Source organism: Neodiprion fabricii, chromosome 1, assembly GCF_021155785.1.
Source record: "Neodiprion fabricii isolate iyNeoFabr1 chromosome 1, iyNeoFabr1.1, whole genome shotgun sequence".
NCBI lineage: Eukaryota > Metazoa > Arthropoda > Insecta > Hymenoptera > Diprionidae > Neodiprion > Neodiprion fabricii.
Genome location: NC_060239.1, coordinates 37,240,110 through 37,264,482, shown reverse-complemented (window position 1 = coordinate 37,264,482; position 24,373 = coordinate 37,240,110). Strand labels below are relative to the sequence as shown.

The window sequence follows — 24,373 nt, the reverse complement described above, 5'->3', positions numbered from 1 at the left end:
GAAGAAGCGAATGAAAGCGAGGAAAAGAAAGAAAGAAAGAAAGAAAGAAAGAAAGAAAGAAAGATGGAGTCGATTGACCGAGACGCATCTGCTTTTCTCTGGGTCCAAGTGTCGGAGGTCCCCCTTCGCTTCTCTCTCTCTCTCTCTCTCCCTCCCTTTTTTGCTCCCTTCTTCTCCTCCGCCTGCGTTTTGGAAAGGAGTTTTATGCCGAAAGATGGAGAGGGAACGCGAGCGCCGGATCGTGCGTGTGCGAGGAGGAGGAGGAGGAGGAGGAGGAGGAGGGGGGGAAGAAAGGGGGGGGGGGACGTATTAGCGTAGAAGCGAACGAAGGAAGCAAGGCCCCTCTGTAGGGCCCAGCCGGGCCGAGGAGGCTACCGTGAGAACGAACCGAGGCCCCGCGTCCCACACGGGACATTCGTTGGTTCGTTGGTTCGTCGGTTCGTCGGTTCGTCGACGGTCGGTCGGTAAACTGTGGGCCCCTCGGCCGCCTGGCACGGGCACCGGCCGAGTCGCCCGACCGACCTGAGGCCCCGCTGCGCGAACGGGAAGATAGGGAGAGGAAGGAAAGGAAAGGACGTAGGCGCGAGCCTCACACGCGACCCGCACACGTCCAGCGCGGGCCCAATCCCGCTCTCGTTTCTTTCTTTGACTTTTTGTTTCCTTTTCCTTTTTTTCTTTTTTCTTTTTTTTTTTTTTTTCTTTTTTATCTCCAAGTAGGTACTTTTTCTCCAACATTTTTTTTTCTCCTCGAGTTCAGATTTCGTATCCTTCTGCTTCGTTGTACGGCACCGTTTAACGTACTTCTCTCGTCGTCCGTCTCCGATTATTCTCCGATTATTCTCATTATCCTTATCGTTTGCCTAGTTTGATTGCGTAGGTATTCTGTGTTTCGTGTAATATTTGATCCCATTTTTTTTTTTTGGTTTTTTTCTTTTTGGATCTATTACCTGTAAAAGTAAAATTTCGTAACCATTTGTGACGCATGAAATTTTATTCAGGTCGCTTTTCGGACGTTCTCAAGTCCAGGTTAAAAGGGTAATCTTATTTATGCGTTATTCAGCTAACGGTTGGAAAATGCGAAAAAACCGTTTGAAATATTACCACCAATGTTATTTGCGATGATAATAGTAAGCACGAATGAAACAGCATCCCTATAGTTTGAGACAGGAATAAATCCAAGCAAATTCAAGTACACAAGCTAATTAGCTAAACCAACACCTTGAGAAAAGGTTTTATAATTGAAAGGTTCGAAATGATACTTTTGCGTTTCTGATCGGGTTCTAATATTTTTATGTTTATGTTGTTCGCTGTAGAGATTATTAGAGATCGCTGAAACCGTTTGCCTCTTTCTCACCAACTTTTGATCCGACAGTTTAGCCACTTCATCCTGAACCCAGCTGATAGCTTGCTCTAACTGCGATACTCGAGTCTCTAGATTAAAAAGAACCGAACAAGTGGGAGTAGAACTCGCGCCCTGAGAGTTCCGTGCAATCTTAATAATTTTTTTTTTTTCATGTGATATAACTACAAATCAACTATTTTCAAACTTTTTCATTTACTTATTTTGCGAAACCTTGCTTCTCTCCAAATTTCATCATTCCAGGTCAACGCGATTTGATTTGTGAGTTTGCAAGTTTCAAAATATGTGACACAAATAGCAGTACCTTTTGATCGCGTTTACTCAGAAGCTCGAATTTTTCACATGCCCAAGGGAACGTAACCCTCGGTATTCAATATCGATTTCAATTTAAATCGAATCAATCGAGATACCTCCACCCGTTCCTGAAAAAAAGGGTCTTAACAGACGGACGGACAACGAAATAATCCTATAAGGGTTCCGTTTTTCCCTATTGAGGTACGGAACCCTAAGGAATGGTTTGAAAAAGAATTTGCAAATTCATCATCATAAAGAGCTCGGCACAATTTCAAAAAGAATCGCGGAAAATCACGTATACACGAAGCTGCAAGCCACACCGAAGCATGGAAAATGAGAAATCGTTACTCGCGCGATCGAGTGTACACGTATGGAGGTGCAGGTATTCACACGTGGTCACTCGAGGCACGCACCTATCAACATATACGCGTATTTTCTCGGTCCGTTGGTTATTAGGGAGTTTGATACGTACGCAGCGGCTTCAAGGTATAGCCATAACCCATCCGTACCCGGAGCCGCAGTCGCGTATCGGTTACACGTGATATTTAGACGGGAACGGGCGCATGCGCCACGGGTTCATTCATTCGTTCATTCAGCCGAGGCCCGTTTCTCCGCTGGTCGCACCCCCTGGGCCCCCGGGCCCTCGGGCCCAAGTCCTCGACTCGACGCACGTACGTCGGGTCTTGACGCCCGATAACGCCCAAGGGCCGTTAAACACGATAGCGGAGAAAAGAGAGCAAAAAAGTGAGAGAGAGAGAGAGAGAGAGAGAAAAGAACACTGGCTGCTTGTCAGATTTAAAGATATAAAAAATTAAAATAAAAATAACTAGACGCAAAGGCGAACCTCTCTTTTTTTTTTTTTTTGCAAAATCCAGGGTGTATTTTTTTAATCTTACGCCAATTATATATTATATTGTAAACGATTATAAAAATCGCGGTCTATAAAGATGATTGATCAACTTTTTTCGTCGTTTTTACTTTAATACAGGGAAATAGATATTGAAAGTCGTTGTATCATCACCGTTCGATCGTTGCATCCTGTTTCTAAGCACTAAAGAATATCATCGTGCGAAAAATTCTTGTAAATGATTCATCGTTTAAGAATCAGTCGGGAATAATTTTCTATATTGTAAAATATCAGGCACAGATGCATAATTAATATCTTGGGATGAATTGCGGTAAGAAGATAAGAATTCGTTTATAAAATAATCATCAGAGATTATCCTAGAATAGTTGAAATTTTCTTGGAAACGAACAAGGTGACTTTGCTCAGGTTGGATTTTCCACTTTCTTCATTATTTTCGTCGCCTCTAACCGCATCGGGCTTTCTTCTAACCCAAATCCCTGCAAGCCCTCGATCCAAGTTCCAAGTTCCAAGTTTTTACCATGGCAGAGATTTTCGAGCAACGAATTACGGTGCAGATCTTGATTCGAGGGCGAGTCGTGACGCGATATGAAACAAGAATCAAAATTCTTTGGTGTCGGGTTACCCGTGGCGGTGTTTTTTAATCGAACCCACGTCCTGGTGACGCAATTGATTATTGTTTAGGTTCCCGGTACTCGGGGTTGCGCAGGCCGAAGTTACCGAGTGAGAGCAAGCCGGTAAGCGACCCGACGTGAATCCCTCGAAAGTCACTGGAGATCTGTGGGAGTCTTGAAAGACTCGCGAGGCGACCGCAGGAATCAAAACAACCCGACGCCCGCGAATCCAAGCGTGAACTCAGGTGGAGGAATTCGCCGGGCAGCACCTCCTGCGGTCGATCCGAACCGCGGTGTCGAGTCACCCTTATCTGCAACGAAAGACGCCGTGGCGGAGTCAAAAACGTGAGACGCCCGAGCCGCAGACCCGGAATTCGAGGGGCGTTTGTCGTAGTAACTAGAAAAATTCAGTGAAACGGGCATCGTTAAGAAAACTGTTTGAATGTATCGTTGGAATTACGAAAAACGAGGTACGCGTTAACATTTTGCGCTATTGTCGATCCTTTTTTGGTTATTGCAACGCTAAATAAGTTTCTGAGGTTTACTCTACTTTTCTAGTCAAATAAGGCTTTAACGTCAATTAATCGTTGCAACGAGCGTTAAATTTTCGCATCAGTTGGAATATATGGAAGAATAGTAACGGATAGTAGACTTTCCGGTAACAGTTAGAAAACTAATTTTCATTTTCTACCTAGAACTGTATTTTTCGATTTTGGTAAAAAATGAAAATAGTCAAGGACTGAGCGGTAAGTGGAACTAAAAATTTTTCACAGCGTGGCGAATTATTTATTGCTGGAACGATTTTCAAAAAGTAAAGATTTTCTTTCATGGTGTACTGTACTCGGGTCTTGAGGGATTGAAAATTCGGCAACTGTGATTGAGAACTCGTTACATTTCCAAAATCAATGATCGAGCCTTACAGACTCGGTGAAAAAATCACCTGCCAAAGCTTTTTAACAATCCCTCAATACAGGTGTCAATGTTTATTACAATCAATTTATAATTGTTTTCAAATTTTTTTTATTTTCTTTATTTTCACAACAAACATTCAGACACACCTTCCGCTCCGAATTCCCGAGTTACATCTACACACTCTGGGAACATCGATGTCGTTTCATTCATGCGTTTAGTTCAATTGGGCCGAGGTCCCCTTGCCCGTTTCTGATTGCGCCGATCGCAGCTGACACGTGACGAGGTCAGGAAAAAAGCCTTGCACCTAGGCTCTGATGCTCGCTCGTGACAAAGTGAGTCCATTAGCCATACGCGGTTTATGAATGTGAGAAAGATATCCAGACGTGGAAAAGTCGACGGGAACGGACCAGGCGCTTCTTCGTCTCTCGTGATATTTTTTACTCTCTCCAGGCTCGGATGGTTTATTATATACCCACGCATTCCCAAAACACCGTGCACACTCGATCCTCCCAGCCCAAGATAAATATTAAGAAAACGAGCGCGTAAATAAAAGGGGCTCGAGTTTACGGGAATTGAAAATTCCTCAAGGAACTGCCAGGTTGCCCTAAATTTTTCTCTTCTCCTTCCGCACCCTCTGATCTTTTTAATACCTAGTCGTAATTTTAAACGCTAACTAAAGGAGGCACATTTTATCGGGCAAAATGAATTGTTTATTTGATACTGCGCGAGATAGAACAAATATCAATTATTCCTGTCTCAATTCTCTGAAATTTTTCCTACACATATCATCGGGAATTTAGTAAAACAATTATTAACCAAGCGCTAAGAAATGCTCGATAAATTCATATTACAGGCTTGTATTAATTGACAATATTATTGTAAATTGAAAATTGGTACGGTGAAATTTGAGTGGAATAATTTGGCGATAAGAACTGCCAAACCGATCTAACAGAAAACATCTTTATTCATATTCTTATAAAATACAACGAGATCGACCAATTCTTATCCTCTGTAACATCTCATGCCTCTCTCGAAGCCGATATACGAGGTAGAAATTTGAGTCAATTTAGTCGGTGTGAACCAACAAGTGCGTACCTAAACCGGCGATAACGATTCGTCAAGTGCCGCGTCGACGACGAAACAAACGACGTATGTATTATATGTACACTTGGAGTCAATGATTCTGAGACGGCTAATTTTTTACACCAGACAGTTACGTTGGCACCACAGAAAAACCTACAGCGCCACAGTCGGCCGTGCGCGAAACAAACTCAATCTCAATAAGCGTAACGTAACCCATGACCGTCGAATCCTAACCTTAGAATACGTCTCAATCCAACAAGTCATTATCCCTGCGATATTTTAAGGTTAGATTCGACGGTCATGGGTTACGTTACGTTTACTGAGATTGAGTTAGTTTCGCGCTCGGCCGAATATGGCGCTGTAGGTTTCTCAGGGCTGCCAACATAACTGTTTAGATTCATTGTCCTCAAGTGTACAATTCGGCGTGCACATGCACACGGGGTGAAAGATTAGAGTGCAGGGTTAAAAGTGCAGCGGAGAGCCAGGAAGATCGATGCATCTGTGTCGGTGTATCCGAAACGCCAACTGCACGGTTTGACGATGATGATCGTTGTTGAGAGCGTCGGTGGCGGTGGTGGTAAAGCTCTCCGGCCTTTGAAGTGGCTGAAGGTCTGTCTATCGGCATGGCCGCCGCTGCCGTCGCACTGCCATCCAGTCCGTCGGCAGACCTCGAGTAGCGAACGTCACGTGTATGTGCGACGATTTTTCCAACTGGGATCGCTCAGCTTTTGATACAGCTGTCATTGCACTCGGTTTACGGAATGCGCTCAACGCTTCGGAACGGTTTGGGCTGACCTTTGCTTCGCCGATCTCGTTGCGGCCGCGAAATTTTTTGGTCTTTTAGTGTGTGAATTTTCTGAAATTTTTCCGAACGCCGTTCTTCAATCCCAGTTCCCATCCGTGTTTTAATTGCCTCATTATCCGAACGCAACTCAGAGAATTAGACGTCATTCTGCAATGATGTCGTACGATTATCCGCATCCGGTTTCCAGGACTTATCAATACAAAAAGGTAAGAACTTGGACAGTATATTTACATACCGGTGTTTAGTTTTTCTTCTGTCACGATGTTATGACGTTCTGATTTTTCGCAATCTGAAATTATTTCGTCACAACGCTGTTTCAATTTGGAAAATCGGAGCAAATCGGCAACCGATTATTCTTAAAGTCGAAGATATCATCCATTCGGTATCGGTAATAATGTGATAAAAAATTTAGTTTGAAATTCGTGCGTCCATGATTTGTCTGTGGAAACTGTTTGCATTTGGAAGATATTTTTGATTATTTTCTATTGGTTCAACGTCGATTTATCCTTGTACGAAAAGGTGTTGGCTCAAAAAGCACGGATATAATAAAGATACCTACACGCGTGCGTTGATACGCTGCGGTTGAGATTAATTTCAATCTGACAACTTGATTCAATGAAACTCCAAGCCGCCTCGGAGAGTTGGAGAGAGAAGTGACAATTAAGGGTATATCCTAATTCTCCTACTGTGATTCGTTAGATAACCAAACCTCTTCTGGAACGGAAACGGCGTGCTCGTATCAACCGGTGCCTTGACGAACTCAAGGATCTCATGGTCGACGCTTTGGAGGTAAGCATCATCGACGTTCTATAGATTTGATTGTGCATTTATGGAGATTGGCGAAGAGTGGGCAGATCAAATTTTAACATTGAGGTGGAATAATGCTTAGGATATTTCTCAAAATCATTAAATTATTGTGGAATGATTCTTGATATGAATTTCAACCTTCTAAACTGTGGAAAAAAGGAATCACGTTTTGAATAAAACTCGTTTGCCGAACTTCCGCATTTCGACATTCAAAGTAAATCACCAAACTTCTTCATCCGAATCACCGATTCAATTTCACAATCATAAGTAAAAATAATTAGAAATCAGTTCTATTTCCTGACATGTTATAAAAATATTGTATACCTGTTCGTGGATGTAATTTAAAACCTAATCCAGAATAGCTATAATATTTGCTGCTCAATGAATCAGCATCGAGTTTCCTGGGTGCTTTGAAATAAGGAAACGAGTCGATCGAGTCTCTTTTCGGACGTAAATCAGTGTTCAACCCTTGACTCGATAATTCGATAACGATATAACGGTTTTGCCGAACTTCGCGTGACTTTTCGAACCGGAGTTTGAACGGCTTTAAATTTGTGCGAAATTTTTCTCGTCTTATTATGAATTCGGATCGTCGTTCCAAGGTGCGACGGGGCAATTTCATTGCAATATCAAGGCCTCAGCGGGGCTTTAACAGGTGTCTGAGAGTATAAATTGCGCGTATAATAAAGTTTATTGGGCCGAGGGTTTTGATCGGACGCGCCGTTTCGCACAGAATTTTTATCGACTTTGCATACATAAAGGATCCGCAAGATTGGCGGAGAGTAAAACCCGTTTATATTATATGTATGTACGTATCAACGGCTTTGGCGCGTGTTTAAAAATCTTTCCTTTCATTATACTCTCTTCAACGGGTCGTCGTAAACCGACGGCGCCAAAGGGATGCGGGAACCCGACGGACGGACCGTTCCTCGATAATATCGGAGCGAACATCTCGTAAGACTGCACCTACGGTAGTTAGAAATTAGAAAACGAGCCCCTGACTGCCTCGAGCGAGAAATTTTCGCATCGCGGTATTTATTGAAAACATCTTCGCTATGGGATATAATTTATCATGTGCGTAGAATACGATTCAATTTCTCACTACAAGTTCCACTTGTTGAAACTTCTGCAGGATTTCGACGTGAATGAAGAAGAAAGGGGGGGGGGGGGGGGGGGGGCTGGAGAAAAACTGCGAGACTTCCGAAACATGGAATATCGTCTAAATTTCTATCGACGGTAATAAGTTTCTCTTTCTTTCACTGCTAATCGATGACGTGATCGAGATAAGTGAATAATTTTTGGTTACCATTCGCGAACTTAACGAATTATTTCAGTACTCTTTCGTGTGTGAAGTATATTATATATTACCGAAAGCTCAGGAGCGTTTAAGCGCAGCGTAACGCAAAGCGCCGAGGATGAGAGCGGCATAAATTGTGGTAAAGCCGGAGTTTAAGGATTCATAAATTAGAAAGACGGGTGTGTTTAATGTCCCATTGAATTCTGACCGGGGTAATTTTCTTCTCAGAAACTCTCGTGTATACAAAATTTAATTATACGCGTTCGACGACGTTGATGCGGTGTCGTAACGTGAAATACATATATCTATATACATTATGCAGCTTCGATGCGGGAACTGGAGCTATTTTTTTAAAAAAATAAAGTAAAAATCATATTCATCCGATGTGCGCTGCAGGAAACGCATCGCTGCAGCCGAGAAACGCGGGTCGCGTTTTGTTTCGAATTAAGTATAACAGCGGAGTAAATCGTGATATTTCGTGCTTCGACGATCGCCTCTTGATGTGCTCTTTGCGGATCCTTTCAACAGCGTGGCAGTAATAGTTGTATAATTTAACGCAGGCTGACCGCCAGGAAGCAAATTCCGCAAATCTGAGATATTTATTCATCGTCGATACACATATTCTACCTATCCATGTGTAATATTACAGTTGGTACGTAAATAACAAATTACGTAACGAGCCGTGATCAGTGAAAATTGCACCCTTCGTCGCTTGGGAAACGCGAAGGATTTGAACTCGGAAATTTATTTAATTCGGTTGGATGTTCGCGGTGAAAAATATTTCGCAGCAAACAGAGTTGCGTGAAATTCAATCTTCGAAACGGCAAATCTTATATAAAAGTAAAATCGATAATTTGAATACAATTTTAAAGAGATGTCTTAGTTGTGAAGAATATATATATATATATATATGCGCAAGTGTAGAGAGAAAGAATAAAAAAACTGAAAATATTTTTGATAATATGGGATAAGATGTTGCGGTCGAATCTTTGTTTTGCTTATTTTTTTCAAATTCATTCTACCTGTCGAAAATATAAAATTCGTAACTTTGTGAAAATATTTATCTCAATTTGTTTTTGAGTTATGAACTTTCGGAAAATTTCCTGTTTATTTTACTCTAATGCAATTCGTGTAGGTAAAAAGCAAAATTGATTTTTTTTTTATTAGAGTCACAGGTTTATTGGAAAAATAAGATTAAATTACATATTTGAAAAATGGTAACTTTTTTGATTTTTACTTTTGTTCGTAAGCGTGGTAAAAAAAGATCTTGTCAGACTCAAGATAAATAGCCATAGATAAAATAATCTAAAGACGACTAAAACTTGGCGAATACGAAGCAACCTTTGACAAGTAATATTATAAATAGCAATAAAAAAATTAAGAATATAAAACGTGGTCAGTTAAAACCAGATTTCTGTTAATTGAAACGAGTTCAGAGTCGATATCTGCCGGATGCTGCGGGTGTAGCAAACGTCCAGGATACTCCAACGTACCCGGCACGATGCCATCGGAGGTGATGTCGACTTTTAACCCGAATTCGCCGCGCTCGAGACAAAGCAAACAATCCCCGGTGAGCGAACAAGTCTGACAAAACCTCGAAAACCCACACAAGTAATAAAAACGGTATTAGCAGCATCGTCTCCGGGCCTTGGAGCGGGTTAAAAAAGGCGCCACGGAGCCGAGGATTCGGTCGCGCACGATCCTCGCTTCGACGCGCTTCCGACCTCCTCCTGTATCGGCCCTGCAACGTTGCCCGGTTGCTTCGGTACGCGTTTCTAGCCGTCGAAGATTCCGTGTGAACCGACCTCGCGCCACCAGACCGTGGAGCGATTCAATTTCATTGCCGGAATTTGAATACAAGAACGCGCAACGCCAACCCGAACGGCGTAACTCGCCGCCTTTCGTGTTGCAGACAACTTCAACGTGCTTTGAGAGATCTACCAACGAGACGCCAGTCTAGGTTCAGCTCTCTTTTTATGGCGCCATCCAACGAGTCGCGACGTAATTAATCGATTTCTTATTATAAGTTGGCCATTCTCACGCACGGACTTTGTTTGTGGTAGAGAGAATTCCGCGCTACTGTCATTGAGTAGATTTTCGTACCGACGATTTGTCCCGAAACTGTTGTAAGCTTCGCGAACATTTATCTGGGCTTATCTCTGCTTCGGGATAAGCTTTTTTCATTGAAATTTCTATCGTGTAGCTTGGACGCGACTCGCTAGAGGTTGTGCCAAAATACCGCATCGAGTTTCCTCTCTATAAAATCGCTTCTCCATCGGTTGCAGAAAACTCACGAGACAACTTGATCTTCGGATTCGGTATTATTTATGTGTAAATTTATACGATACATTGATGATAAATTGGTATCCTTTCATCAAGCTATAATTGATTTTCTTACGAGATTCGAAAGAAATTGCAGGGCGCCGAAAAACTCGACAGGTTTTTTTACCTGGCTCAGGTTGATGAAACTTACGAGAACCCTGATAATCGCAGTTTTATTGAGTTTATTTTATTGTACAACAATGAGGGCGATATACTCCAAAAACTTGTTATATGGTCCTCATACAACGTGGCGACTTGATGATAGCACTCCGTGTAGTGTAACTAATCCTATTCTCCGCGTAGGCGTTGATCGAGATGGTTCTTTAGACCTACGCACACCGCGGACGATATCTCAGGAACTAGTCAGGCGATCAGGTTCAAATTTGTAGAGCATTTCAGTATCGTCATTATCTCCAGCGAGTGTAAACCACGAGCACGAGATTTTGATCTTGGATTTCCGGTACCGGGGCAAGAGATCACAAACATTCCTTGTATCGTCGGAACGATCGTAGTTCAAGGCTTGTGTTGAAATCGACTTTATGCTTCACTTCACGCAATACCGTGAAGCAAGTGCGATTGGTGTCCGGTAACTGGAGTCTGCAAAAAAGTGGAGAAAACAATCCCAGTTTGCCTTTAATTGAATAAGTAGATTAACAAGCTCCCAATAAAACGCGACTGCTGCAAACGATTTATGGAACCGAGATCCAGATCTCACTCTCTTCTCTGATCCCTAAGTCATCTATGATGTAAAATCGTGAAGTAATTGAACGAAAAATAGTTCACCTTTGCTTCGTTTTTACAGACAGAAGGAGAGAACATCAGCAAGCTCGAAAAGGCCGACATTTTAGAGCTGACTGTACGGCACCTTCAACGTCTTCAGGCTTCGCGACCTTCCGGATTGTCGACAGTCGCTGTCCCAGGTGAAGATTCGTCCGAGAGCCGATGGCGATCAGGCTTTGGACACTGCGCTGCTGAGGCTTGTAGATTTCTCACCGCTCTTCCTGGAGAAGCTGCCGATCGGCTTGCTCGACATCTTGCTTCGGGTCTTCAAGCCACCAGGCAAATAGAGATCCAGGTCAAATATTTACGTTGTTACTTTCGTCACTTTGATCACTTCAATTTTCTCAGAATCCGTCAGAAAGCCGGTATTAGAATTTTGTCTAATTTTATTTACCGATGAAGCGAAACCTCGGATATTCCATCAAGTGCAAAAATCGCTAATATTTAACTACCGTCTCGTAAAATGCCACGAAAAAGAAGTTCTTATTGGTACTCCTTTAAAAATTTATATTTTCATTCATTTGCCCTTTACAATATCAAATTCTGACTCACGAAAGTCACTGAAATTCGTCTAGACCAATGAAACGTCTAGTCAAGTTTCTTTATCGCACTTCCCCTGTGTCAGAAATTCGTGATCTTTAGCAATTTTTGACGCTATTGATCGATCGTTTCCTTTTCGCGCAGGTCCCGCAAAGAGCGAATTCCCCTCCTTCGTCTCCGATGACGTCAAGATCATCGCTAGTTTCGCCAACCTTAGGGAGCTTGGACAAAACGGCGAAGCTTTTGGTGAGGTCGGTAAGCCCTGCCGGCAGCAGCACCAGGGGTTCACCACCCCCGAGACAGAATTCGTCTCCACGGGTAACGCTGCATCCTTACCGTGGTGACAAGGTTAACGTCACCGAACGGCCGCACACTCCTCCTTGTCAAGTCGGTAAAGAATTGGCGCCGCCGAGCCTCGTCGGTAAAGAAACACAGATCTCGATCCCTCGGGCTGGATGCTCCATCGATCTCTCCCCCGATAATCGGTTACCGACGGTCGATCGTCAGGCCAGAACCGATCCTAACGCTCAACCAGTTGCCGATGACGACGAAGAGATCGACGTCGAGAATGTTGACGATGGTGATCCGATGTGGAGACCCTGGTAGTCAGGCCAACATCGTTCTTCATGCTTCGGGCGATGGTAGGTGAAGCCCTACTTAACCGACTGCAATCGCGTTGATGGTAGCAGATTTTGAATTTTTGTTTTCCATGCTTACATTCGAATAAATTTATTAAATTCTAGATTTGAAATAATGATTAAGAATTACAATCAAAAAAGCAGAAACCTATTATTTCAATTGCACGTACATTTGTTTTGATATATATTGTTTTTCAAATAGTAATCAATATAGTATTCCCGTTCCTGATTTTGTTAAAAAATCTACAGCGCCTTTTTCGTCGACTATTCGATCAATTTTCGCAATCGTGTCATCGCTTCAATATGCAGAACGCGTTATTTTTCCGTACATTTTTTTTTATCATAAGCCTACTCGTTCATTTAATATATATACATAGATTATTTAACGGGTTCATTTCGTGATTCGAAATAATTATATATTCATCTGCGATGACAATGTGATACATATTTGCTTCATGTTAGTTCTTTTTAAATTAATTTAGGGATACGGTAAGATTTTTTCTTATGACTTGTACGAATACTGTATGTTAGTTTAAGTTGTCGCTTAATTCTATTCCCCTGAGTTGTTCTCCTATAGCTTATGATTCATGAAAAGTATGCAATAATTCCGCAAAAATTGTCTTATTGTCGTCTTGATATCATATTTGTTCAAGTTGAGAGTTGCAATATAAAACATAATTAACCGGCAAGGCCCATTTCTAGATTCCAACAGGTTGATTGATCGTCATAGGAACTACTCGTATCCGATTTAGATTCAAAAATCAAATTCAGGGTAGAATACCTCACGAGTTATATTAGAAACAAGATAATCTGTGATTGTTTATTTTATTCTAAAGCGTAATGTATTTATATTAATATTATATGACACCTTACGATTACTAATTGTTAATTTTAACATCGACACGGTAATGATTATACTACAAATAGCCTTGACTCTAACCGCATAGAATAGATGCAGCTATGCTCGTTTTTGAATTAACCGAAGGAAATCATCTGCAGGTATAGGTGAATGTCGATGAGGCTGTACACGACAGATAAGTGATCTTTCAAATCTGCAATGATTTTAATACTGCTACATCTATTTTTGTACAAAGCGGAAACGAAACTTTATTCACTATATAACACACATATACGATAATGTTGATGATTTTGGTACGTGGCTTTAACGTAGTAGTTTGTAGAATTCATACGAATGTATCCCAGGTTATCATTATTATTCTGTTACTTTGTAGATCTACAAATACAGTATGTATGTATACATAAATATATACATATATATATAGTATTACGTCAAACTAATGTGAATGATTAGTTAATTTTATTCGTAGATTATTGCTGTTAATATTTATAAGGAGAAATCTATTATATAGTTATGAATGCTGAACTTACGAATTGAACAAACTTTATTTATATACTATAATTGTAATACGTCTCATTCGTATCAGTTCTCGCAAGATTTCGTCTCTGATCCACTCAAGGTATTATTGCTGTAATCGAAAATTCAAGACGTTCACTCGAAGCAATTAAATTTTTAAGCATGGAGAAGGCCGAAGATCATTAATTATCGTCGGGATCCACATGAAAAGCCTTTCTATTCGTTCCTTTTTTTGTGACACACAGTCGCGAATGAATTTAATCTCATTATTATGTTGGTTGCATTTGTCATGAAGTTTGTAACATTATCCATAAAATAAATATATTTATTCTTTTTGTAACAATTTTCTGTTAGTTGCAATCTACAGAAGGGGAACGGTTGTGACAGACTCCTATGCAAACATGTATTATTGGAAGGACATGCACAAACTCCCTTTGTGTTGTTTTTGGCGAAAATTTTCGCGATTTTGAAAAGTGCTGGAATAAATTCTTTGTGGCACTATTCCGACGTAATTTTGCAAAAGGAATCGATTAAGCGCAGTCCCAATACGCTGCGAGCAACGGATCAACAGTTACAGCCGAAAAACGAGAACCTGTGTTTTTCACATTTTTCAGCTGAACATCTTTTCGTCGTCATTTCTCTGCTGTTGGTCCCAGGCTCTTTTCGCTGCGATTTTTGAGTTCCTGGGGGTCCAATTGGTCGGGAAAGAGTCATAGAAATCAATTCTGAGACGAAAGATTTTTTGGTCAAAAAAAAAGGAAGGTTAACCCCTTTGTATTTTTGGCGAAAATTTTCGCGATTTTGAAAAGTGCTGGAATAAATTCTTTGTGGCACTATTCCGACGTAATTTTGCAAAAGGAATCGATTAAGCGCAGTCCCAATACGCTGCGAGCAACGGATCAACAGTTACAGCCGAAAAACGAGAACCTGTGTTTTTCACATTTTTCAGCTGAACATCTTTTCGTCGTCATTCCTCTGCTGTTGGTCCCAGGCTCTTTTCGCTGCGTTTTTTGAGTTCCTCGAGGTCCAATTGGTCGGGAAAGAGTCATAGAAATCAATTCTGAGACGAAAGATTTTTTGGTCAAAAAAAAAGGAAGGTTAACCCCTTTGTATTTTTGGCGAAAATTTTCGCGATTTTGAAAAGTGCTGGAATAAATTCTTTGTGGCACTATTCCGACGTAATTTTGCAAAAGGAATCGATTAAGCGCAGTCCCAATACGCTGCGAGCAACGGATCAACAGTTACAGCCGAAAAACGAGAACCTGTGTTTTTCACATTTTTCAGCTGAACATCTTTTCGTCGTCATTTCTCTGCTGTTGGTCCCAGGCTCTTTTCGCTGCGATTTTTGAGTTCCTGGGGGTCCAATTGGTCGGGAAAGAGTCATAGAAATCAATTCTGAGACGAAAGATTTTTTGGTCAAAAAAAAAGGAAGGTTAACCCCTTTGTATTTTTGGCGAAAATTTTCGCGATTTTGAAAAATGCTGGAATCAAGTCTTTGTGGCACTATTCCGACGTAATTTTGCGAAAGGAATCGATTAAGCGTAGTCCCAATACGCTGCGAGCAACGGATCAACAGTTACAGCCGAAAAACGAGAACCTGTGTTTTTCACATTTTTCAGCTGAACATCTTTTCGTCGTCATTCCTCTGCTGTTGGTCCCAGGCTCTTTTCGCTGCGTTTTTTGAGTTCCTCGAGGTCCAATTGGTCGGGAAAGAGTCATAGAAATCAATTCTGAGACGAAAGATTTTTTGGTCAAAAAAAAAGGAAGGTTAACCCCTTTGTATTTTTGGCGAAAATTTTCGCGATTTTGAAAAATGCTGGAATCAAGTCTTTGTGGCACTATTCCGACGTAATTTTGCGAAAGGAATCGATTAAGCGTAGTCCCAATACGCTGCGAGCAACGGATCAACAGTTACAGCCGAAAAACGAGAACCTGTGTTTTTCACATTTTTCAGCTGAACATCTTTTCGTCGTCATTCCTCTGCTGTTGGTCCCAGGCTCTTTTCGCTGCGTTTTTTGAGTTCCTCGAGGTCCAATTGGTCGGGAAAGAGTCATAGAAATCAATTCTGAGACGAAAGATTTTTTGGTCAAAAAAAAAGGAAGGTTAACCCCTTTGTATTTTTGGCGAAAATTTTCGCGATTTTGAAAAGTGCTGGAATCAAGTCTTTGTGGCACTATTCCGACGTCATTTTGCGAAAGGAATCGATTGCGAATGGTTTCAAGTCTCTGTGAGCAGCTGGTGAAAACTTACAGCCCAAAAACGAGAAATTTTCTTTGCATCTTTTCAGTTGTTGCTCCTACAAGGTTCTAATTGCCTTTCCTGTTTTCTTTGCGGTGCAATCAGTCTAGAAAAGGTCATTCAAATCGATTCCTAGACCAAAAGTTATTGGCTCGAAAATCGTCGTAATAGGAATTCTAACCCCTTCGAATTTTTTATTCGAAAATTGTTCAATTTTGAATAATGCTGGAATTGATTCTTGGATTCACTGTCTCGGCGTGATTTTGAAGAAGAATTGATTACGTATAGCTTGAACGCGCTGTAAAAATCTAATGTATAGTGGCAACCAAAAAATGAGCAACTTCCTTAGTATTCTTTCAATCTTAGGTCCAACGCTGTTCTATATTTCTTCTTCGTATATCTTAGGGCACAAATATTCTACGAACAATCGTAGAAATCTTTTCCAGCTAGGAAAACTTTATCGTCCAAAAATTGCAAAAAAAGCAAGAATGAAGCACGAGCTCCGGCCAAAACTCATGAAATCCCCACCGGGTTGCTGAAAAGTTGGGGGAAAAAAAGCATAACCTCATAGCAGCCAAGTTTCAGCCGTTTATTCAATAAGTCTTAATTCTAGTACAAGTGTTAGGTGTCAGTGTGTAGAAATTCAACTTGATATCAATAATGTAAAAGTGAAAGACAAAACGGAATGCAACAGTATGATTGAACATTACGTAATTAGTTTAAATATTGTAACAGAATAAAGTAATGCAGTATACATTATCTTAAAAGTAAAATATAAAAAATAATATATCAGATAGTGATTGTGGTAGTCAATAAGTGTAGTCCAACTTTCGGCTTGAGTACAAGCGCAACTCACCACTGCAGGATACGATATATTATGTATGATGATGTATTGTTACTCCTACATGTAATCTGGATTGAAATGAATAAATCATTGAATTTCTCCACATTCTAGTCGCATTTTTCAGCTGTTGGTCCCACGACGATTGGAACGTCTTTTGTTTTGGATTGCTTCAGATCCGTTTTGTGTAGGAAGAATCGTATGACTAGAATTAGAGATAAAAAGTTTTATACATGTAGAATAATATTCACCATAGTATATTTTATCCTACCCCTTGAAAATTCATCAGTTTGAAATTCAATTTTTCACAATGCTGAAACCTTATTAGATGATATCAAACATGACAATTCTCAGCCTGCTACATAGGCAACCCGAACACTGTGATGTCAACTCAAAAGCCTCCTTGAAGGCGCTAGAGAACCGCGAGACTGCGCCTGCTAACCTGCAATTTGCACGTAACATTCCACGAGCAACTGTATCCACTGTATCCATAAAGTGGCGCCACTCGCTTGAGCGTGACAATTCTACTTACTACTCTTATCTCAGGAGTGAGTTCAAATTGCTCACAATTCTGCATATTTTTATGGTAACGTTCATACTTTTGTAAAAATTCTAGAACTGTGTTAAATCATTTCAAAAAGTATATAAATACATATCTGAAAATACAAAACGATATTAGGAGGTCTTAATTTTCCTCCAAAAGGAAAAATGAGGCAACCCAATATTGCTTATAATATATAATTTTCAACACATCTAATACTCGTTATAATGCTGTTGCATAATTAAAGATGTATAGGGATGTAGATCGAATTCCTGTTAAGTCGATAAAAATTATGCAAATTGTTTTTACTTTGATTTTAAATACCTGTGTAAAATTTCGAAGCGATTGTCTAATTCATAACGGAGTTACTTTACTTTTAATTTTTCATGATTTTACATTGAGCCTGACAGTTTTCGATCAGGATCAAATCAGGGAAATCACCCAAAATTGTAAGTAAAATAACTCCGGTACAGGTCAGACAATCACTTCCTAATTTTAGACAGGGTTCTAAAATAAAGATGAGAACAATTTGTGTAATTTTCGTTGACCTAGCACGATGTCGACCTACACGCCCGTACATCCTTCAGTTAGAACTCCAAGATCGCAAAACAAACTATTGATACAAATAAATATTAATGGCGACTCAGCATCCTCCGATTGACTAACCACTGCCGGTTTAAGAATAAAAAGCTATGTACCAATGCGAAAAAGAATATCTAACAAAAACCTCAGAACCATAAAACGTGAATAGTGGGGATTCACATACGTGTTGAACCGGTTTAAGGATCGTTAAGTGGTGAGGTTAGACTTTTTCCGGTGTCCTGAATCGCTTTCGAAGCTCTTAACGTGAGGGGGTTGCATTCATTCATCCATCTCCGTAAGGTCATATCGGAAAGAATTCGGTCGCGTCAGTATTTCCCACAATTTGGTATAAAAGTGGTGAAGAAAAAAACGAATGTAAGTAAAATCTGGACCACACGCAGGTATCGCTGGCACCCCTTCTGTACCAATCACAATGCGTTGCATATAAATATCAAACCAGTGTCACAGAACGCATTCGTTGGGCGTCGAATGGCGGCAACGCGAATGGGAAAGTCAGTGCAGCCGCAGCTTGTCAGATCTGAGATTGTGCGACGGAGTGGAAGGGCTCGAGGGGTGAAACGCTCGTAGTTTGCCAACAATCGAACCATTGACAATCGCCGCCACTAAATCAAAATGGCGGCTCTTTTGTCGGCGAGCTCAAAATGGCGGCAGGTTTCTCAGAGGCTTTGTACCCTCGCCGACGGCATTGTACGGAAGGTCGATTTGAGTGGATTCGAACACGAAGGTGACAATAAGAACGACAAAGAAAATAAAGGTTCGCAAGTTTCAAAAGTACCGCGGCCAGGCCACCCCGAAGCGCCCCGCTCATTCTCGTCTGAAAACAGGAGGAATGAATTGTGCACGACTTCGATAATGCTGCATACGTAAAATTGGGCTTTTTTAAAAGTGTTCGATCTATGGCGATCAAAATAACATATCCTGTTTGTTGAACGTCGGTCGGAAGGTTGGGGAAAGACCATTAATGCCTGTCCATCGACACTTTTGCCTAACGATTTATGAGGGTTCTAAGAATCTCTTCTAAGCAGGAAGCTTCGAGGCTGACCGGAAACCGCAGATTTCCAGCATATCGGATCGGAGGGGCTGCAGGGGCGGAATTGATTACGTAAGGAATGGATTTGTCGCGGAACATATCCCGGAAAATTGACCGGCATGTCAACATCGATTCCTTGGTCCTGGTCCTGCGGAAGATCCGTGCCGCCACGCTCCTATAATGGTTCTGGGACCCCGGAGCCGAATTGATTACCATTCCTTCTTTTGCTGGTTTTACAGATTTTTCTCACCGACATGCGATTTTCGGAGTAAAATAATGACTCCGGAAAACATTCTGATGAAGCTTTTTCGGAATTAATAAAGTTACCCGATTCAATGTTCCGTTTATCCGCAAAAAGCAAAATATCCATGGGATTGGTTGAGTTTAATTTTGCGTAGCACTGACGAAGAATGACTAAAAACTGTTACATAAATATTCTTCAACGCGATCTGAATTTCATTTTACAATTAGTTTAACAAAAATTAATGAAAGAATAAATAAATGACAAGATATTTGGATCTCGGGTTCCTCTGGTTTCAAAAGCGATAAACTTTAGTGTGAGTAACATTCTTTTACCAGTAAGAAATTCTTCAAACCTTTTTGCGGTCCGTTGCGAGCACATCCTGCAAGAAGGACTGCAATAGAAAATGCACAGAGAGAGAGAGAGAGAGAGAGAGAAAAAGAAGCTCTGCTTCGCTTTACGCGTTAGCATCCAGCTGAGGGTTGTTTTTCTCTCGGAGGTATAATTGTATGAAGCGCGTTTCCTCAGGAGTAAAAAGCGGACTTCCCGTTGCCCGTTTAGTAGCACATATTACAAGCTGGAGCGTGTCAGATATAAGTGCTAGAGCCGCGAAGATGATGATCGTAATTTTCGTTTAATTGCATTCAATCAGCATAAATCATGCTGAAAACTTGTTTGCACATTAATTCGCCTAGCTTTTTGTCAACCGCGATGCTTTACGGATACCTATACCCGTTGAGTACGTGCATAGCTACAGTATTCCAACTCCGTTCACGACAGGTCACTTCACAGCTTGCCTTTATACCTGAACTGCGACGGGTTCCCCGAACCCTTGCTGCACAGATGGTCAAAGACTAACTGTGCAACCTGTAAAACACGCATTGCACAGTTAGGTACTTCGTGATAGTCTTACGGTCAATCAAAATCATCGAAAAGTACCGCTGAAAGATGATACCAGTGCGAAAGATGTTCTGATCGGGATAAGATCAAGTCAGTCAATTTGCAAACAGTAAAAAGTCTTGAACTTGATTTAGTAGCAAATGAGCATTACGAGAGTGAAAAGATCTAAAAATGAACGTTCAGTATTACTGCGAATTCAGTCGACTAAGCGTCGTGTTATTTAACAAGATAGTTCATTCTCGTAGGAAGTATCATTGTACCATTAACTTCTTCACACCGTAACTTTCAGTAACGACATCTCAATCCTTGTCCCAGTTGATCAGTTCAGTTTAGCCTCATCATCTCCTGTCCTTTAACTATAGAGTCCCGATGCACGGAGGTCTTGGATGCATCTTGCTCCCACTGAAATGCCGGGGGGATACGTTGTACGCGGATGCGAGATGCTCGGAGTGTTCGGGTCTGGCACAGGAGGCAACGTGGCGGTGCGCGGCCCGTCAAAGAGTCCTCATTAAATGCTGGCAATTAACTGCGGGCCAGGTTGAGCCTCGCCTGTTGCTCCGAGCTCACGGCCTCCAAAGGTGTAAATGTAAACCAGTTCGGCACTGGGGACCCACGAGCGGTTGATCTGTCAGTTCCTTTCCACCACAACGGGCGCTTGATTCGTTCCTCGTCCTCAAGTATGGAACCATGCCTGTGAAATCCAAAGGAAAGTTAGTTTTACAAATTTCAGATTTTGCATGCTATTGGATTAGGAAAGTGAGGATGGGTATGATGGTTCATCGAGCTTTCGCGTAAAAAAACGATATTCTCAAAGATTAAATTTCTATATAGTAACGTGATCAAGTTTCATTGTCGTGGATTTCTTTCAGTTTGGAAAGATTCCGATGGCTAGTAGCAAGAATGATGATGTGACTGTCAAGTATGACGTGTATCGAAGATGGAAAATAGTAATTTTAATTGGTCTGGATCTGAACATGTCAGAAATGGCTGGAAACCATTTTAATGATCATGTTGATCATCCTGCACTGATAATTGATAGTGAATTAATCGTCCCTCAACTGCCCGAATGGTACTCAGAATCTATGTAATACAAACCTATGCCTAAAGTTTCTATGGAACAAAACTGACTACTAACAGTCATGCCGATACTTCTATCTGCGTAAGAATCTTGATAGAAAGAAATTTAATCTTTGTGGTGCCACTCCCGCCCCAGGAAGAGTGGGTGAGCTGAATAAGAAGCTGCTGGAGGTGGGTAAACTCCGCTGTCAAAATAGGGGGCCGGGGTTGAGTAATAGCGAAGTGGTTGGAAACAGCAACAAATATTCGCCGCGCCCCCGCGCAAAAAGGTCAATGCGAACAATTAGGAACTATCGATCCCTGAGGGATTCCCATCCTGCCGATTCAAAAGTTCGGGTCTCACCTGGTCTAGTCTCAGCTTCCGAGGAATGCGAGGTCGGATTTCTCCCAGGGGCGCTTTTCGTCATTCTAATTGATACCGCGATGTCTGCGTCGCTCGCGAACGAGAAGTGAAAGGGAAAAGGATCAAGGGTCAATCGGAGCCCAGCAATCCTTTCGTAACGATGTTCGATTGTCACCATCTCAACGAGCCTCGATCCGTCATCCGCAACGTTTAGCACCCGCTGAGCAGTCGCCGGCGAATATCGCGACTCTGGGGAATCGGTAGTCGTGGATTGAGTCTTCTCCTCGGTTCAACCGCGCCCACGTGTCTCCTTCTCACTCTCCCTCCCTCTCTCTCTCTCTTTCTGTCACTTGGGAAGGTGCACAGCGAGGACTTGTGGTGCGTATGATGTATTGAAGCGAGTCGAAGCTGAATGGGTAGGTAGAGAGTGTCGTCTAGGCTCACGTCTTTGCCTCGGAGGTGTAGGTATTTCTCTTGCTGGATTTGTCCTGCCCACACACATGCCGGTGACTTTCGTCAACCATTTTCGGCGCCGTCCTATTATCGTCCTTCAATGGACAACCGCATTCAAATCCGGCGAACGCACAACGTTTCGTTATAATTTATTGTAATTTCGTTTCTCCGCGGAAATCATAATGACAAACGGGACCCAGGCACTGCTTGCACCTAGTCCGTTATACAGGTGTAGTACCTATTATAGGTCCACCCAGAGAATTAGTGTTGGTAATGCGTACCCGGATCTTTGCACAATCGGAACGCGAGTAAAACTCGACGTTTTAGTCAACAAAGGAGAATTGAAGCATTAACTTTCCTCCGCGGGAGTAACGAGTTGAATTTCAATACGCACCTGAAGCACACGTCGCAAAGTAGTTACCATTTTTTTATCACTGCTACATCCGTGACCAAGCATCACCTCGAAGATAACCACCCCGCGAACGGAATGACTCGGCATCGAGTAAATATTCTATTACCTCGACCAAATTATAATCATTGATCGTTAATCAGTTAGTGTTTAATCTTCTCCGTTGCACGCGTCCGGGTTTTACGGATGCTTAATCCGGACACGTGTAACGTGAAATTGGCCGTATAAATCAGATATTCCGGATGACGGAGCGCCGTCCAAGGATAGATCGTATAATAGATCGCGCACTCCTGCAGCGATCAATGCATCTTCGAGTCAAGAGCCGAGGCAACCAGAAAGAACCGGACTAAGGCGCTGCGATGCCGTCGCAGTCGGTGATAATCCGAGGATTAATCGTGCCCTGCGGAACAAAAAGTGACGGCCAAAGTACCCGGAAGTGAACATCCGTCACAGTCTGATCACATCTTCAGAGTTGAGAAGACAAGGATGATAACGTTTCTGCAAAGTACATTATTACACTCAGGTTTATAGTAAAGTACTTCTAAGCTGCTACAGCAAGTTTTGATATCTGGACTCGACGATGAATCACAAGTCGTAGAATCATCTGCGTGAATAGAAATCGTTAATGTCCTGGAAAAAATTGATTCGACTGAAGTCGTAAATTGAACGTCGCGCGCTTGATATCTTCATTCTTCTCGTAACCGTGGTTTTGTTCTCCCTTTTTCTGTTCTACGATTCCCGTTTTTTTGTCATCGACATCCGCTCCCCATGGCCGTGCGGTAATGCATATCTTAATGATTTTCTGCGGTAAGAGAGGAACGGCGCCCTGAACCGCTTTGTTCCATTACCGCCGTTAACACCGAGCATCGGACACCCTGAATTCAACCCACGCCGACGCAATCAGTCCCTCGTAAACAACAATCACGACACGTGTCATCCCCCCGGACTTCCATCCACTCCCTGTGTGTAATTTTCTCTCTGCAGTGTACTGCCTACCACCTTTTAGCCGCCGCAGGTCATCGCTCGAATCCCTTAATAATACTCGTTTAGCGATGGGTGAACAGATGCTTGTAATCAATTATTAATCAGGCAAAACATTAAGTCAATTCACCAGGAATAATGTCGTAGTTACGTGAATTTGTTTATTGTCCTGACACAGTTTGCAGGAGACGCCGGAGAAAATTGATAATTCCTTTGTCAATTATCACTTGCAATTTAGTCAATCTTTTAACAAAACCGAGAAAAACTACACGATCTACCTCATATTGTTCGAATTGCTGTTGTGTTTTTGTACAAAGCAAAATGTAGTTCAATTATATTTGCCGCGAGAAGATATGTTTTAAATGAGCTTGAAATTCATGATTAGTAAGTTTAAAGAATAGTTTCATCGAGTTGTAAACATTTCGCGTACCTAACTGTACACCAAGTGAACGAGTTTCACCTTAGAATTGGCGTTATTATGTCAGTTAATTAATCATTTTTATATAAGATGATGATGGTGGTAAGCACTGTGCAGCATGCAGAGAGTAACAATCGGATGATACAATATAAATCGTATACCTGTATAATACCGATCGACCGAAGAGAAAGCAATATTCTGAGGGGCAGAGTTAATTAACTTGGTATTCGCTCTGTAAATGTAATTAATTATAATTAACAATCTCAGCGAAATTGAAGACGAGCGTTGGTTGGCCGGTCGGTTACGCTCGAGGCGAGTCTGGGGTTCGAGTCTTGATTCACCGAGGTCTGAACGATCTCATCGGCACCGCGAAGATCTGCGTCCGCATCACGCACGCCATTCTTGCCCCATCCCCGGACCCAATCCGCACTAGGATAAAGAGTTGTTGAATTTCCCGATCATCGCGTTTCACGGTTCACGCCCGGAAATTATTCCCGATTTCATTTTCCGCACCGATTAGCGGGAGGAGCGTCCGTCGACATCGCGGGCGATTATCCGAGGAGGGAAAAATAGCGAAGCAACGGCAAAGGGAGGAGAGGAATGTAA

The 24,373-nt window shown here is 41.8% G+C and overlaps 1 protein-coding gene across 1 annotated transcript; it reads left to right on the top strand.

The window, feature by feature from the left end:
• Positions 1 to 5,608: 5,608 nt before the first annotated feature.
• LOC124188081 (enhancer of split mbeta protein-like) lies at positions 5,609 to 13,999 on the top strand. The gene is made up of 4 exons (XM_046580433.1): positions 5,609 to 6,139; positions 6,633 to 6,722; positions 11,162 to 11,434; positions 11,824 to 13,999. Exons 1-4 carry the CDS (start codon positions 6,086 to 6,088, stop codon positions 12,283 to 12,285), a joined length of 879 nt encoding a protein of 292 aa, XP_046436389.1. The 5' UTR covers positions 5,609 to 6,085; the 3' UTR covers positions 12,286 to 13,999.
• The last annotated feature ends 10,374 nt before the right edge of the window (positions 14,000 to 24,373 follow it).